The sequence below is a fragment of the Cololabis saira genome, chromosome 11 (genome assembly GCF_033807715.1).
Source record: "Cololabis saira isolate AMF1-May2022 chromosome 11, fColSai1.1, whole genome shotgun sequence".
Classification (NCBI taxonomy): domain Eukaryota; kingdom Metazoa; phylum Chordata; class Actinopteri; order Beloniformes; family Belonidae; genus Cololabis; species Cololabis saira.
In genome coordinates, this window is record NC_084597.1 from 32,626,385 (window position 1) to 32,645,491 (window position 19,107).

A 19,107-nucleotide genomic window follows, 5' to 3' on the forward strand; every position below is an offset into this window, starting at 1 on the left:
TCCTTGGATCATGTTTATACTGGAATAAACAGCCATGTGTATTTGAGTTCACGTGTCCAAACTTCTATGTCTCGGTAAAGCAATCCCTGAAGGACTTTTGAGTAGCAATCGTCATAACAGTTGTTTTGTAAAAATGTAATTATTTTTAATATACAAATAGAAAAATCAAGGAACCTGATTATCTCTCTTTCCGTACATCTGGATTAGACAGTCTGTTTGAAAAAAAAGTAAAATTTTCTGAGATTTGTTTGTGGTGACGTTTTGTTCTGAATCTGTGGTTTTACTTTATTAACACATCTGTATATTTGTGCTTTTATCCAAAATAAACCTTTTGGTAATGAACAAATATGATATTGACACCACCTGTACCTTTTCAAGGCTCCATGCAGAGACCTTGTCTCATCTGGTGTGGACATGAACACTGGATGTTTGTGGCGAGATATTTGGCAGTCGATATACCTGCCAATCAAAACGTTGATAAAATTATATAATCAAATTAGTGGCCTAAGAGTTTTGCACAGTACTGTATGTTAAACAAACACACATAAACAAAAAAATGAAGCAGTTGGAAAATTAGAGCATCACTGTGATAATGTTAAAGCTAGGTGATATTTGAGCACAGTAAAGCTAAACAGAACATGGCCAACTTTGTAAAAGATTATAGGTCGCACCCTCCGTAGCTAAGTGTTCAGTTGAATAAACCACGAAGACAAGATATCTAATGCTCAAACTGATAACTTGTTTTTTTTTTTGCAAATATCAACTCATTTTGAATCCAATGCCTGTAACATGTTCCAAAAATGTTAGGATAGGGCCTAGAAAAGACATTGAGGAATGCTCAGGAAACGTGAACAAGGTGAACAAGTTTACTTGAAACAGGCGAGTGCCATGATTGGGCATTAAAGGAGGATTTCCAAAAGGCTCAGTCGTTTACAAGCAAGGGCGGGCCAAGGTTCAGCATGTTGTGGGCAAGTGCATGGGCAAATAGCCTAAGAGCAATGGTTCTCACTGTACAATTAAAACATAATATGATAAAAAATTCAGAGAATCTGGAGAAATCTCTGCACGGAAGTGGAATGGAAAAGCCAACATTGAATAGTGGTGACCTGATATCCCTCAGGCAGCGCTACATTAATAACTGAAATCAGTTTGTAAAGGATATTACCACGTTGGCTCAGGAATACTGCAAAATCATTTTCAGCACATTTTGGCGCTACATCTAAGTTTTTAAAAGCCATATATCAACCACACCCAAAAACGCAGGTTTCCCTGAGCTTAAGCTCATCTGAGATGGACTGACTGACGCAGTGGCAAAGTGCTCTGTGGTCTGATGATTTCTTGGAAATCATGGAAATTGTTTCTTCTGGACTTGAGAGGAAAAGTACCATCCGGATTGTTATCAGCGCAATGTTCAAAATCCAGGATCAGTGAGTGTGTGTTAGTCCCTACTGTACATATGTGGAGGCATCATTAATGCTGAAAGGTTTTGGAGCAACATAACCTGCCATCCAAGCAACATCGTTCTCAAGGATGATGGTGATTATTTCAGCCATACAATGTTAAGACACATTCTGCACGTTCTCCAGCCTTTTTAGAACGTGTTGCAGGCATCATATTCAACATGAGTAAATTTAGCAAATAAATAGATTTTTCTCATTTTGAACAGTAAATATCTTGTCTTTGTATACATTATGTAACTGAATGAAGGTTTACAGGATTCGCAAAACATTGCATAACTGTTTCACTCATTGGTCGTCATGTATATCCGTGTTTTGATGAATTTTTCTGTGCTATAATTCTCTGATTTATTATTTTCTTTTCATCACAATGTGAGAACAAAAAAAGAAAGATTACACATTGACATTAGATGGAATTCTCCTCAGAGAGACTCTAATAGCCCCCTGAGCAGTAAGCTTGCTTTAATGTTTATCTTTTTGCTTTCAACCCCCCCTTGCCTCTCGCCTTTCCTTCGGTTCTCAAAGCTATCTTATTGATCTCCTACATAGTTCTACACATCCCTGCTTTTGATTTTTTCTTTAAAGATGTCTCTGTCTCTATAGCGTCGTTTCTCTGCCGCCCCACCCTGCACAGCTGAACCTGCTCAATCTCTCCTCCTCTCCTGTCTCTTGCTGCCACAGGAGCTCTCCTTCCCTTTCTAATCTTCTTTGTCCACTTTATCATTTCATTTTGCTTCCCCTCACTCTTTTCCTCCTCACATGTTCTTTCCACTATATTCTTTTTCCCATTTTTCTTTCTCTTACTCATCCTGCCTGTCACGAACAGAGCAAGGCAGAAGGACGCTGCTGTCACGTGACCCAAAGACAGCGACATGATTGGAGCAACTGGGGTGTGTAGCTCAGTGCCAGAGGGGGTGTGAGAGGGAAGATGCTTATCGATGGTGATTTGTTTCTTTAGATCTGTAACTTGTTGCATTTTCCTAATCTTTTTCTTACCTTTAAGGTTGCTTTTTGCAATTTCTAGTTGCCATTATAAATACAGTAAGGGGGAAAAGGGCTATAAGCCATGAAAAGGCATAAAACTGGGAGTAGGAATGAGAGAAAGATGAGATGGGGAGGAGGACTAAAGCAAAATGAGATGGAAGGAAGAAAAACATGGCTTATATGAAATGAATGAAAAGCAGAACTCGAGGCAAGCTGTGAAGACTGAAGAGGCAACGGAAACACCCTGGCTGAGCTTATGTAACGTGCAGAGCCATAGGCACTCATTAATTAATTAAAAGGCTAACAAGATGTTTCAGGTTTTGTGCACAAGACCAAATAACAGGCTATATTACCTTTTCCAGCCTCTAAAAGCAACATCTACAGTCCTCAACTAGTCAGGAAATGGATAAAGAAAACAATTTAATCAATAATAAAACGTGGGAATGTGTCAAAAAGCTATTTCCTTCATTTCTGTTTCTCCATGTGAATCACTCCTCAGGCTGACTTTCTGAAACTAAAATCTTCTCATTTTTTTGATTGCCTTTCTCCCGACTGCACTGATGCAACATGACTTTTGCATGAAATATTCTCATATTAGGCTTATATTTGAGAAAGCACATTATACATTTAGTTGTTGAACGCCACCCAACCTAATTAAAGCTGCTGGTTTTATTTCATGCAGTTTAGACAGGAGACGCATCACTCAGCGCTGACTACTGGCAAAGATTTTTTCATCACAGCTGAAGGGAATCAAATGTTTATTTGAAAAAAAATGTTATTTTATTGATGTTAGATTTTTAATCAGAGGAATGAGCATTATTCATTTAGCAATACTTCCCTCTAACAAATGGCTGTTATTTACTAATTGCTTCTTTGGGCCCTGGGCTCAACTGCATCGAGTAAAATTCTTCTATACTGTATGTTCTTCTGGGGAAAAAAGCTGCCTTGAGTTGAAATCTCACTTTCATAGCTTGACAGGCCTGACGTAGATGCCTGTTTTCTCTCCAGTCTGCTAACGCTACATGACAGTGAATTGAAAATATGGGAGTTTGGGCCCGATTGACTAAGATCCTAAATAAAGAGTACTAAATTGCGTGTGCACTGAAAAAGTTTGCGCGTGCTGTTGTTGTGTGTTTTGCGGGTGATCAACTAAGATTGCGTGCGCAATTGATAACAGGTGCAAACAGCAGTATTTAAATGAGGTGTTGCGTGTCTTACGGTTTGCGGCGCAAACTTTGCGCCATGGAGAGTGGATGGAAAGCAGGATATAGTTGCAAGCGCAAAATGAAATTTGACGAGTTAGAGATATTAGTGGAAGAGGCAAATTGTTGTATTCAGCACCCCTGCCGTGAAAAGCACCCCCTCGTATATTCAATGATAAGTAGACCAAGAAAAAAAACAACACACTGACACTTCAATATATTTATATATACACAATCACACAAACACATACTTAGGAGTTTATATTATATATATTTACAAATATTATGGAAGACAACACAGTAAGCAGTCTATTAATTAATGACATCAATAACCATTCACCCGATTTTTTTTTTTTACCCGAATCCATGAGCGCATTTAAACATGAATCATTAACACAAAACTGGACGCTAAACAGAACATGGACAACAGAACATGAACAGAACACGGAATGAGAATATCATTTTTGTTAGACGAGGGGGTGCTTTTCACGGCAGGGGTGCTGAATACGGCACAACACCAGGGTATGACTGCAGAACAAGTATAGGCGCACAATGAGAAACACTTTTTTCTCCATGAAAACACGTGATTTATTTATTTATTATCACAAATAAAAAAATGAATGTGCCTCCTGTGGCAACCTTTTGCTGAATAATACTTGATTTAACATTCAAATAAAATATTTCTCCTTTTGCATGTGGAGATTAGCACCTTCCTTTCGAACGTATTAAATACAGACGCAATCACAATCCACGCAAAAACTTTCAGGCTTGGTAAATCTCATTGCGCGTGGTAAATGGAGATATTTGCATGTTCCCCTCCCAGTATTTAGCGATTTCTGGCGGGTACGCCCCATATTGATTATTCATCAGGTCAAAAGTACTAAATGAATTGCGTGTGCTATTTTGCGCATTTGAGAGACGCAGTCCTCTTTGCACGCTGTTAGTAGATCAGCTCGCACATTGGTTTGCGGGTGCTGTCAAGTTTGCACACGTTTTTACACACGCAAACCTTTAGTAAATCGGGCCCTTTGTGTTGGATTTATATAAAATCTTCTGGGTTGGTCTCATGGTGCAGGAGAAGAAGGAGCTCAGTGGCTGTCTGGACTTCAAAATATGATGTAGAGAATAAAATAGAAGATACGCAGGGTTGAAGTGATGGATTTAGTTTAGGTTTGGTGATGGAATTAGTCCATATTGAAGATAAACTGAACCAAAACAGTGTCTCTTCATGCCATACAGTGGGGCAAAAAAGTATTTAGTCAGACACTACAAGTTCTCCCAAAATGAAAAAAGAAAAATCCAGAAAATTACAGTGTCTGATTTTTAGAGAATTTATTTGCAAATTATAGTGGACAAGTATTTGGTGAATAACAAAGGTTAACTCAATATTTTGTTATATACCCGTTGTTGGCAATGACAGAGGTCAAACGTTTTCTGTAAGTCACAAGGTTTTCCTCACTGTTGCTGGTATTTTGGTCCGTTCCTCCATGCAGATCTCCTCTAGAGCAGTGATGTTTTGGGGCTGTCGCTGGGCAACACGGACTTTCAACTCCCTCCAAAGATTTTCTATGGGGTTGAGATCTGGAGACTGGCTAGGCCACTCCAGGACCTTGAAATGTTTCTTACGAAGCCACTTCTTTGTTGCCTGGGCGGTGTGTTTGGGATCATTGTCATGCTGAAAGACCCAGCCACGTTTCATCTTCAATGCCCTTGCTGATGGAAGGAGGTTTTCACTCAAAATATCATGATACATGGCCCCATTCATTCTTTCCCGTACATGGATCAGTCGTCCTGGTCCCTTTGCAGAAAATTATCCCCAAAGCATGATGTTTCCACCCCCATGCTTCACAGTAGGTTTGGTGTTCTTTGGATGCAACTCAGCTTTATTTCTCCTCAAACATGACAAGTTGTGTTTCTACCAAAAAGTTCTATTTTGGTTTCAGTTGACAACATAACATTCTCCCAATCCTCTTCTGCATCATCCAAATGCTCTCTAGCAAACTTCGGACGGGCCTGGACATGTACTGGCTTAATCAGGGCGACACGTCTGTCACTGCAGGATCTGAGTCCCTGGCGGCGTAGTGTGTTATTGATAGCACTTTGTTACTTTGGTCCCAGCTCTCTGCAGGTCATTCACTAGGTCCCCCGTGTGGTTCTGGGATTTTTACTCACCGTTCTTGTGATAAACATCTTGAGATTAACAGTTATTGGTCGCTGTGTGGTGCTGCTCATCGCTGTTACTTGTAACAGGAAAATGCTGTGGTTGTAAGTTTGAGTTGATCATCACTGAAGCGTCTGCTAGATTTGGAATAAAAGTGAAAGAAAACGATCCTGAATTAATTCTGTAAACTCATGAAGCGTGTCAGGTACAGTAGACCAAACAGAACACATTTGTGGTTTGAAGCTTGGCCTTAGCCCCTGCAGTGGGGTACACCTCAGACCAGGTCCTCCAGGGCAGCGGCCCTGCCTGTTTTAGACATTTCCCTGCTTCAGCACACCATGATACAAATGTCTGTGTCATTAACAGACTTGTAGAGACCTTGATGACATGCTGATGATGATGATGATCAATTCATCTGAACCAGGTGCATTGAGGCAGGGGAAGCACTTAAAGCCTGCAGGACAGCAGCCCTCTAGGATGCACTTCAGGGGGTAAAATGCACAGAGGTTGCATTTCAAACACAAATACACATACAATAATGTAAGTAAGTAAGTAAGTAAGCAAGCAAGCAAGCAAGCAAGCAAGCAAGCAAGCAAGCAAGCAAGCAAGCAAGCAAGCAAGCAAGCAAGCAAGCAAGCAAGCAAGCAAGCAAGCAAGCAAGCAAGCAAGCAAGCAAGCAAGCAAGCAAGCAAGCAAGCAAGCAAGCAAGCAAGCAAGCAAGCAAGCAAGGCCACATGTGGTACATTAAATACATTTCCACCATGTTTGCAGCATATGGATATGACTGCATGAGTGTAAGTCAAGATAATATTACAAACCTGAAATCTCAGCTCCTATTGTGAGGGGATTCCCCCCGGCCTTTTGGCCCCGCTGCTCCACTTTGAGGGATCAGTCTCTGCAAATCAATTCAAATTTGTTCTGAGTGATCAGCTTAGTTTTAGGATAAAACATTTCTGCTCTGCTGGGACTGGTCTCTGCCAGTCTCACCTCCGTCAGATTAGAGGGGTTATTGAATAGTGTCATATGAAAATTATGTGTGTCATTATGTATTCACCTTGTTGGAACAAATATTTGACCTCATGTTTAACATTGTTCTGGACCAAAGTCATCAAAGAGGAAAAAAAGAAGAGAAGAATATCTTTTGGATGGCAGGTGTAAGAGAGTTAAGGAGGGTTGTCAGTGGCAACCCTCAACAGTTCTGACGACTCACAGCAACTTGGCGCCTTCATTACAGTATATTGTCCATTTTATGCCGTCTTTAACTTCCATTGTACCTTTTGACACTCATCTATCGACAGCTGCACCAGAAATGTTTTGCCAGACTTCTGTGTAAAATAGGCCGTATATATGCTGTGCTGCAGTATCTTTGTAAAACCATTTTATGAAAGCCAGTCTTGTTAGTCCACCCTTCAACATGGATAATTCGGTATGACGCCAGCTGAAGACTGAATATGACGGAGTCGCAAGTTATGCTTTATGGTTAGAAGAGGACATTTGTTAAGGTGTAGAACTGCCAAATGTCAACATCTTCATCTAAAGATAATTATATATCTGACTCACTGCCAAATAGGTTCAGACAATTGCTAACAAATAAGCAAAATGTGAGATCAATTGGAATAATAATGAAACAAAAAAACTAAAAAATCTAAAGTAGTTGTTGGCTGTTTTGGTCATTTGAAACCCACCTGATGACAGTTGTCATGTGTAATAGTTCACAGGTTGTTTTTATTGTCTTTTCTGATGTATATAGTAGAGAAGTAGGACACATTAAGGAGATACAGTTTAGAATATTGCATTGTTATAGTTTAAAAGAGACCCTGAAGTAAGAAGTAATGACAGGGAAGAAACAGTTCAGAACTATATTGTGGTCACCTTAATCTTCTTAAGTATCTATAAACTTTGTAACAAATCTCTCATTTTTTTAAGCTCCTGCCATTTAAAAAAGATGAAAGGTCACAATCTCTGAAATCATAGTACTTTTAATTATTTCTATCCCGTGCACATCTTTGCAGTTTTTTCTTCCCAAGCCTTTTTACGTGCATTTTCATATAAACCTGACATTCCTTTTGTGATCCTGCAGGGTATTACATGGTATTTCTGCAAGAAGAGGAATTTACATATATTCAGAGGAACCCTATGAATAATGCTATCCGATTATCCCACTGGAGCTTGTTTGTGGAGGAATGCACAATTATGAAATGCATCTTGTCTTTATTTTGTGTCTCTCAGTATAAGTCTGCATTTGTGGTCAAGCAGCTTTAGGATGGAGGCTTGCTGTTCATCTTGTTTTTGCCTGTTGTTGACAGGTACGAGTATAATTGTGAAGTGCTTCTGTGTGGTGTGCAGCCAGGTATTACTGTCCTTCACCGCAGTATTTCTTTGAGCATCTGGACTATATGAACATGTTTTGCACAGCTTGGTGTCTTTTCAACAACTGGAGAAAGTAAAAAAAAAGAAGGTGCTAACTAGAACTAGAAAAGCTTGCATAGAAATGGATGTGGAGCACATGAACACAGTTGGACATCCTTATGCAGCCATCTGGCATCATACAGAGAACAGGAGCGCTATGTTGCCATCGCCCTCCTGCTCGCTGTCTCTACAGTTGCTTTCTTGGTCCTGCTGGCTGAACTCTACTTGTCCAGTCTCATTCGCACACACATAATGTGATAAGCTTTAATTACAAAAACAACCAATTTTCTTAGTTAATGACTGTTGAATTTTTTTTTTTTTTTTTTTTTACCTTGTCTGCACACATATATGGTTAATACCATGCTGGTAAAAACCTAAGGCATATATATGTGCATTGTTACTATATTTATTATATATACATATACAATATATACGCATACACATATACACATACAAACCCAGTGGTTTTTTTTGGGGGGGGGCATCCGCTGACATCCGCTGCCAAACCACGAAGCAAGAACTGTTGAAGTTTTAATAAAACAGAATTTTCCTGCTCCACCTTTACAGCATTTCCAACGTTATTTATGACCATTGTTGTTTTTTTTTTAAATTACACCAGGCAATGTTATGGATCTTGGTCGAAACAGCATGTAGCAGCCTTTTTAAGTGTCAGTTTTTTGAAACGCCCATCGGCTTTGCAAGGAACATTCACAATTTTTTATTTTTTATAAAGCTGAACTGTTGATATAAATATATCATTTTGCAGGTAAAAACAAGACTTTGATCTGTGTTGTACTGTAATATAGCCTTCTACTGAAGTTCAAGACACACCAGTTGGAGGCTCAATTGATAGATTAGGAGACCTTTCAGGTGACATAATGACGTGGCTCTGTGGTTGCAGAAAATCAAAGGGTCTAAAGTTGAACTGACTTTGAACTGGCCCTAGCAGCAGCTAATGCTCCAAAAAGGGCTAAAGGAGATGTGAGGTGTTAAACTCCCTGTTTGAACATGGATCCAACAGATGTGCCAGGAGAGACCCAGCCCACCCAGCGACCTCAGTGTACATAGTGGGTTTTGTTTTTTCTAATGAATGAGTGGATTTAGATGCAACTGTAAGAATCCAATTGGTCCCTCGGTGTAGTTTGAACTGGATGTGAGAAAAAAAAAGAAATCACATTTAATTTGGATTCTAGCTGTTCAGACTGCTGTTAAATGTATCTATATATAATCAGGAAATGTACAAAATTAGATTTGGGCTGGCAGTCTGAACATAGCTACATAACCCAAAAGACCTGCAGCTAAATTCCCAGTGAAACCTTGAGATATCCTGTATCCATGCTTGTATAGTTCAGAGTTATTCTAGAGAAAAAAATGAATATAAAGTACATAATAACTATCATATTGTGGCTTTAGTGGCCTTTATTCATCATAGATTGACAGTAAATGGAGGCAGAGAGAGAACAAAAGGGAAAGACATGTAGCGTAGGGCCACAGACTGTAGCCTCTGTATACAGCTGCTCATCCAGATGCAGTATCTGACCTCTGTGGGCTGTTGTTTTCATGTTGGGAGCATTGGATGTTACAATTTAGATTAAGGCTTGCTGCAGCAAGAAAAACTGTTTTCAAATTCTGTTTTATATAATTTCTTTGATTTGACTTGCTGTTATATTCTGTTAGCTATACATAAAGATCAATAAAAAAAAACTGTCCTTACATTAATGTTGTAGGAGAACATCACTCTTCCTAAACCCAAATACGTTTTCAAGAATTCTGTCAAGAATTACATAGTTCACATTCCTGTGTTGCTTTTCAAATCGATACAAGTTGACATGTGTATCACCTTTCCTCTGGGGCAATTCTGACTTTTTGGCAGTGACATAGTGACATCTGGTGTCAGATACAGGTAATACAAGAGTCAACTGCACTGCTAAAAATAGAACCATTCTCACTCCTATACAGTATGTCTGACTAGGTGTAAAGATTTGTCAGGTTTTTGAAATCAAAGGTGAAAGGACAAGCAGATATACGCGTCATCTATGTACAGCAGTCTGTTAGTTATTTTCACTCACTTGTGATAACACTGGTTAAATAAAATACAAATTAATTTAGCACCATGATATATGATGCTGCCATCTGGCGTAATGCTGACTGACTAAGATGCCTTTTTTCTCTCCACTTCCTGCTCGCCTTAAACAGCCTTTCCTTTGATGACTTCAAATTTGAAAACCTCTCATCACATCTGTTTAATATTAAACCCCACAGGCTTTCTGGATTGGTGGCAGCAGTAATGCATTAGTGGGTGCAGATGATTTTCCGTAAACCTCATTATAAGCCTTGCTACAGAATGGGGTGAATCTTTTTTCCCAAGTGTGGGTTTATTATCACTGACTAAGGGTGCTATATATAAACAATATATATTTATATATATGTGAAGGATGCCTGCAGCTGAGGCTAGAAAAAAACAGCAAAAGGAGGCCAGAGACAAAAGATGATGTTAGTGGGATAAAAGGATGAGGGGGTGAGGGAGGAAGGGAGGTGGTAAGTGATGCTGGTGGTGTTTTTGAGGCGTGCAGAGTTGGCATGTGACAGGAAAAAGAGAGAGAGAGAGGGCGAGAGATGTGATTTTAGAGGATTTATGTGGTTCTTTTGAATCAAGATCTGTTTGACTCGTTACAGCTGAGAGAGGAGCAGAGCAACGTTCAGAAATCGTCTTCAAAGCAAACAAAAGCAAAGAAATGTACTTTTAAGCTGGAAGAAGAATCAGGGAAACCTGCACTGCCGAATACTGTATGTGCAGCTAACAACTCTCTCTTCCTCACTTTTCTTCCTCTTTTCTTCCATCTGGACCCGGCATGTTTTTCTTCCAGCTCGTCATCATGTCCGGAACGGTGCTGCTGGCCTACTACATGGAGTGCACAGATCTGTTCAGTGTGCATGTGCAGGGCTTCTTCTGTAACGATGCTGAGCTGATGAAGCCCTACCCCGGCATGGAGGAGTCCGGCTTCATCCCACCCCTCATCCTCTACTGCGTGGTGGCTGCTGCTCCCACAGTTGTAGTGAGTAAAAAACCCTCCTCCCATGTATTTCATAGTTACCTTTTTTTTTGGACGCTCTGAGCTGTGGTATGCTCGTATCTAGTCGGACTAGCAACATTTACACAGAAAGTTTGACATGCCCTTTATGAGAGAAAATGGTAGTGTTTGTAATTTTGTCTGATTTCTATCTCAGAGCATCTTTTGTCACATTCATGATGGATGTGACAATCATGGGGGGTGTTCTTAATGGAGTAAGTTTTCTTGGAGCACATTGTAGGGAGGGGAGGAGCTACAGCTCTGTATTTTGTTCTGTTTTTTATTTATTTATAAAACTAGGAGTGATGTTCTCCAGGAATGTCTTACCGCACCGTTAATGTATTTTATTACAGTTTTTCACAATTGTTTAAACACATTTATTGGAACATCAGACACAATGTGCACAACCTGAAACTCATGTTTCAGGTGTCTGAACCAATCCTGCTGAACTCCAAGCACATTTACTGCTCTAGACTCAAATTCTTATTCCATACCACACATTTCTCACAACACTACACACAATTCCCAATATCCTGCACACTCTTCCTGAATTCCCTCTCTTGCTGTTCACACAGAACACACAGTCAATCACATTTCTAAACTCCAAAGGCCGTTGTGCAATATGCAATCAGCAATTTGCCATTGAATTCATATTCATTGATGAAGCGGGGTTCAACCTTGTAAAAAGAAGGCGCCGAGGGAGGAATATCATCGGCCAGCGTGCCGTCACAGAGGTCCCTGGCCAACGTGGAGGGAACATAACAATGTGTGCTGCCATCAATTTGATTGATTTGATTTGATATGTGTATTTGGTCACGTTATAGAAGTCAGTAGTCAATACAAAGTTGTTTTTTTTGCATGTATATCAAACAAGGACCAAAAGGTGTAGACTGAAGCCAAAGCTTATTTTGTCTACCCTTTTACAGTAATACAATGTGTATATATATATATATATATATATATATATATATATATATATATATATATATGAGAGAAAGAAAGAAACAAAATAAATAAATAAGAAAAATAAATAAATTTTGCTCAAACTGGCAAACTGGACTCAATCACCACGGCGTCCTCCATCACCATGCCACCCTTGGCCCCGACAACACTGCACTTCTTCTAGCATTCCTACTCATACTGTAAAATATGACGTTTTTGTTGTTACAGTAAAGAATTGTGTGTTGTTTTCTATTTGAGTAGCCTATACATAAGAATACTATATGGTGATATATTACATCCAACAGCTGAAGGTGTAACATTGAACATACAAATGATTCTACTGAGGCATTCATTCATTCATATAGTGTTTTCCATTCTGCACATCAGTGTTCAGTGAGTGCTTAGAAATGTCTACTCAAATGATGTATGTGTTTGGCATTTGAGAAGGAAATACCATTTAGTGAAGAGTTAACACTGTTTTGAAGGTAGAGTGTGCTTTTGCAAGAGAAGTGTAGGATTTTGCATTTTGTGTGTGAGTTTTGTAATTTGTGTTTAGAGTTTTGAGAAAGTGAGGTAGTCTTTCAGGAAATGTGTTTAGACAATTGTGAAAAACTGTAACTTGGGAAGCATTAAGGTAATTTTACTCTTTTAAATCTTTTCTCCTTAAACGGTAGCCAGTGTTGCTGATAATAGCTTGTCAATGACTTTGTACATTAATTTCCTCAGTGGGTGTTTTTAGGAACTAAAGTTACAAAAGATTAGACATTGAAAATAAAACCTACAACTTTATCAGGACTCGTTTACTATTAACTTGTAGTACAAACTTTGCTTACCAAGGCCTGTTTCTGTTAAGCATTTTTAGATTTGTCCAACTTGCAAGTCATATAGATAACATTTGACATATATTCCCTTTCATTGTTGCCAGTATATACCTTGTTAAATAAGGGCAGAAAGCATGTCCTACCAAAATGTGAGCCTGTATGCTGTTTAATTTTTTTTTTGGCTTATATCCATACTTTGAAATGTATACAATTTCTCTGACTAAATATCTCATGCCTTTTGATGTCATGCTGTACATAGCACTGAAGTTTGAAGTGATGAGGTAAAGCTGTAAAGGTAATGCACAGGAGTAATTAATGATGTTGATGAGTTGTGGCAGCGAGTCAGGGTCCTGACACTATTAAGTAATTAATGTAATTAAGTACAACTGGGGTTCTTGCCACAGCATTTCCCACATTTTGGCAATGAACATCATATTTGTTATAAATAATGAGTGAGAAAGACAGATGGAGAGAGCCGTGGCTGCTCTGTATGCATGCCGCACTGATTCAATGGCCTCTATGTCAGTTGCACTGTACAGCCACCAGGTGTCAGTGTTGGCCCGTAAACACAGCTTGTTAAAATTCCACTGTACACCACGCTCCACCACCTATCTCTGAGATCCTGCATTAAACCATGGTTGAACCTATTGCAAATAACTTCTTAGCATTCCTTAAATTATGCCTACATTTGCTTTTTCGATTTTATCTTATTTTAAAGGGAAAGCGAAATCAAAGAGTCTATTACACAGTACATTGATCATCTGGATAAACTGATTTTTAGCAGCTGCAGGTAGCACATGCACGTTCAGAACTGCATTTTCCTACAATATCTGTTGTAAAAACACACAATTTTTAATAATTATCATTATCATTTACTTTACTGCCTATTGAGAAAATAAAATATAGTAAGAAGACAGCTGTAAAAAATGTGTTGTCCAAATTTATTTGCATTATTTGTAGGCTGTAATAACACATTAGACTGTACCTTGTTAGTTATCATGTCAACCTTTGTTAACATGACTGTGTAATTTTGAATTTAGTTAGAATGTTGGCAGCAGAATCTGTTTTAATATTCAATTTTCAATTCAATTTAATTTATGTAGTCTATTATAACAGAAGTTGTTGCTACGTGCTTTCCAGAGACCCAGAACATGACCCGCAAGAAATTATTTTATAAACATAACATAAACACTGGAGAAAAACCTTAAGCTTAACAGTGGCAAGGGAAAACTCTGAGCAGGACCTGGTTCATAAGGGGGGACCCTCCAGTTGGGCAGAGCAGGACAAGTGAAAGTAGACAGAGATAATTAAGAACAGAGAAAGGAGATACACACAGACACAATGGCTACCTGGTGCACTACAGGAATGACTTTATAAACAGATGTAGACAGCAGACACTGAGGTGGTCAGAGGGTGGGACTGCAGGTCAGCAGACATCTACCAAACATCCACACAGACAGGTGGAAGCAGCAGTGGGATGATCAGAGGGGGGGACTGCAGGTCAGCATGCAGCTCCTGAAGCTCTGGCCTGCAAACATGCAGAAAAGAGAAAAAGAGGGGGGGCAGACCAGCACACTAAACTACAAGAACAATGGATAACAATGATAGTCATGAGATACTTATAATTAATAACTAAGAAAGGAAAGAGAAGGAGGGGTGATGGGCACCTCTCAGTGGATCATGTTGGAGTCCCCCTGCAGCGTAGGTTTATAGCAGCATATCTACAATGAAGCTTGTGTTTGAGACTAACTATTTTAGTCTTGTCCTTTAGCTGCATGTATGACTTCTGGCCCTAACACACTAAAGTTTACACTAACTATAGGCTTTACTAAACAGAAAGGTTTTAAGTCTGGTTTTAAAGGTGGACAGCCTCCTTAACCCAAACAGGAAGGTGTTTCTATAGTAACGGTGCCTGATAGCTGAAGGCACATCCTCCAAATCTGCATTTGGATACTCTAGAAACTACTAGTAAACCTGCACTCTGAGAACGGAGAGCTCTGTTAGGAACATACGGTCATCAGGTCTTGCAAATATTGCGGAGCTAAGCTGTTTTGGGCTTTATATGCAAGTAATACAATTTTGAATTGGAGTCTGAGTTTTACGGGGAGCCAATGGAGTGAGGCTAACACTGGAGAGACGTGGTCTCTCTTGTTGATTCCTGTCATCACTTGCACTGCTCAGCTGGAGCCTATTCATCAAATTACTTGGATACCTTGTTAGAATTGCCAATTACATAATGCATTCCTATATTTTTATTGGCAGGCATTGGTCCTCGAGAAGCAGCAGAGAAGCGTGTAAGACAGCAGCTCTGCATCATGGCCTGGACCCTGGATTGTCAGGGGGAGTGCGTAATAATATCAGCCAAATTTCTAGAAATAAGAGCTGCACCATCTTGGGTTGGACGAATGCTGTCTCTTCTAATCAGACCAGACTTTCCCCAAAACGTCTTCCAATTGTCAATAAAGGCCACGTCGTTTCCTGAATACCGCCGAGACAACCAGTGGCTTAATATCCGCTTTAGTTCAACACAGGGTCAGTAGTGAGAGACCCACTGAGAGTACATCATGTATTTTAACCAACATGGTTTAGTGATCCAAGCCTGGTTTACGACACCTCAACTCACAGACACATTCTCCTCAAATCCATGGAGAGTGATATTCACATGACTTTTTCAATAGGTCAAACCTTGTTCGGCTGGCCCCCCATAAAGATACACATCTTATCCATAAACAAACCAAAGAAGAATTTGGGTGAGTCCTTAAAAGCAGGACAAGTAGAATCCACATCAACCTCTCCATGAATAAGTTACACCTTGGGAGTAACCGCCTGTCCAAAACTTAAAACTAAAGTGCATGTCTCCAGTTCACCACCATGGGTGAACTATTCTGTTGTTGTTCGTACTATGCTTTTTTAAATTACATCAGGTCCTTTATTAACTCACAGCACCAATGTAACCAGATGCCTTGTGTGTATTCGTTAACATATAGTATGCATGAAAACCATAATAATGCTATATATATATATATATATATATATATATATATATATATATATATATATATATATATATATATATATATATATATATATATATATACATATATATATATAGGCCAACCTCAGAATCCCCGAGGAGAGTCCATCGGGCCCTGGATCATCCCACAGATAAGAGATTGATAAATACAATGTATAGCCTACGATCTTTCCTTTGCAACCAAAGGTGGTGCCCCAACGAGTATGAAATTAAGTAGGAACGCTACAATGGGAACAATAAAGTATTTTGTTGATGATATAACACAGCTGTTGCAGTATGTGAACTGGAGGGGAAATCATATTGTTTGTGTATAATTGATATGTGAACCCGTTTCAACACAGAGAATATAATTTAGAGAGACTCAACTTAGATTTTACTCTTTAGTGATGTCAGTTTTTGAGAAGTGTTATGCGTATACATTAGTCTAGTGTAGGGTGGACGTACAGTTTGTTAGACTACAGAATAACATCTGTATGCGTAATTACCATAAACTATTGAAAATAAGTGTAAAATTGCTTTTATGATATTAAAGTATCCTAATGTCATATAATTACAGCAATATGAAACCTAAAATGTCATGTGGTGTTTCTGTAGCCCAGGTTTTAGTTCCTCTCCAAGCAGTGATCCTTTATATCCAGCCCCATTTCACTTTCAAGAGGCTCTTTATCACGAATGTAACTGTTGACACTGATTTCTGGACTTACGCCACCTGTTTAGCAGTAATGAGACATTAGTGTCCTGCTACCTCCTTGTGTCTCGTGTTTTTATTTTCTCCATTCTTGTTATCTGGTACTTTTAGTTTGCTACTCTCAGCCTCTCTTAATACTGAGTGCTGTTACAAGTACTTTAACCTCAAGCACAATGAAAATTATTGCCATCTTTATTGCACAAATATAAAGGTCTCTGCAGTGGTTGAGAGTTGAGTTGAATCAGCAGACTGCAGTTCCTCGCACCTTCGTATGTTGTGCATCTATGTGCATATTCTGAGCCTATATTGCAGTTATTACTTTGGGTAAAAATAAAATAAAAAAATTGAAAAAGGAAAAATGCAAAATGCAACAATTCTTTCATCTCCAAATATGACATTCCTACACTGCGTATAACTTCAGATAGAACCTTTTAAATTGTAGTGAGATAAACCAATTTTTTCCTCATCCTTCTTGCCCTGAGTCCACTCTCCTCAATGTACGGTGCTGTATCAGCCAGTGCTACTTGTTTCCAATATCTCTGTCCTTTTTCCCCTCTAACTCACAGGACTTGAGACTTTTTTCCATCCGAACGCTGCCCTGGAGTTTTTAATTGTGCCCTTTGAGAGCACTGCGTCCGGTGTCTAAGCTGAACTCAGCTTTATATATTACTCAGTCACCCCATGCTTCATAAAGCAGAGAAGCAGCCAATCAGAATTAATGATGACAGGGCTGAGACGCTGGACAATTAGCAACGGAGGTAATTTGAGCAGTGTTCCACATGGCCGGACCAGCAGGAGTCTGTGGAGGTTAGACCGGCCGTACCATGCAACAGTCTATCAGTGTGTTCAGCCGTAAGAAAGTCAGAGTAAGCATCTCAGAGGCAAAAGTATGATGGATTGGGGTTGATGTTTGGGGGAGAGCAGTAACCACCCTGACAGGTTGCCACATTTCCTAATGTTGGATGCTTGTCATACCTGTGCAGTTTTTTTTGCATCAGTTTAGCTTCTGGGCTGGTTATTGTTTCCTTGTAACAGTAGTGAATATTAGATTGTTGGGAAGATTATAATTAGCTTTGTTTTCACACTTCAGCAGTTATCCCTCATCTGCTTCATCAGAAACATTTGGTTTCACTTTGGAAACACAGACGCAGATCAAAAGATACACTAACAGTATCTCTGCACAGTGGTGTGGTTCTCCTGGGGTTTCCTTCAGGATCTCAAATATTATACACATTTTGTATTGTCTTTAAAAAGTCTTGTTCTTTGTTTCAAAGAAAGCAATGAATGGACTCATTATAATTAAAGATTACTTGTGATTAACTGCACAGACCTTATACCGAGTAAATCTTTTCATGTTCTGCCCACGCATCCCTGCCCACTCAGGGCCCGATTTACTAAAGGTTTGCGTGTGTAAAAACGTGTGCAAACTTGACAGCACCCGCAAACCAATGTCTGAGCTGATCTACTAACAGCGTGCAAAGACGACTGCGTCTCTGAAATGCGCAGAATTGCACACGCTATTCAGTTAGTACTTTTGCCCTGATGAATAATCAATATGGGGCGTACCCGGCAGAAATCCTAAATACTGGGAGGGGAAGATGCAAATTGGTCCATTTACCACGCACAATGAGATTTACCAAGCCTGAAAGTAATTGCGCGTATTGTGATTGCGTCTGTATTTAATACGTTTGAAAGGAAGGTGCTAATCTGCTGCTGCTGTTATTGTGGCAAGGAGGCGACATCCAAAATCAAAGAATACGCAGAGAGAGAGTCTTTATTCTGCTGCATGCTATTTTAAAAATGGTTGTATTAGTTTTATTAAGTTTTATTAAAGGCCACTTTTTCTTTAGTTCTCCGTGTTATATCTTGCCACCTTCTTTTATTGTGCCCCCCTCCACTCGCCCACAAGCAGGCCAAGCCTTTGTGCCAAACTTTGTATTTTATTGATTACTTATCTTATTGAACGTGAAATCATCCTTCGTAAATTACATTTAATTAAAACCTGTGCTTATTAATCACAAAACACCGCGTAGCCTACGCCGTCGGTTCTGCGTTGGTGTGACGCGGAACCATAAATCAGCCTGTAGTGTGCGCTCTGTGCTGTTCTGAACACTTCTCTTCTTTCGGCCATATGATGGTCCCGTCTGTCACACATTTACTGTCAGTGTTTGCTATATAATATATAATATTTGCAATATACTGTGGACATCTGAATAAAAACTTAACTCATAAATAGATGAATCAAAGCGCTCTCCAGCTCTGTGTCTGATGTCTTTTTCTCCTCAGATCATGCCGAGCACCGCCGGGTCACGTAAACCCGACCAATTAAATATTAAAA

At 39.4% G+C, this 19,107-nt stretch overlaps 1 protein-coding gene across 2 annotated transcripts in view; it reads left to right on the forward strand.

Annotated features, from left to right (window-relative positions):
- Window positions 1–19,107, forward strand: part of plppr1 (phospholipid phosphatase related 1) — a 69,460-nt gene that overhangs the window by 34,436 nt on the left and 15,917 nt on the right. For both annotated transcript variants that reach the window (XM_061733450.1, XM_061733449.1), the window contains one exon: window positions 11,081–11,269. In XM_061733450.1, the coding sequence (XP_061589434.1) occupies window positions 11,090–11,269 (180 nt within the window). In that variant the 5' untranslated portion in view covers window positions 11,081–11,089. The remainder of the gene's footprint in view (window positions 1–11,080; window positions 11,270–19,107) is intronic.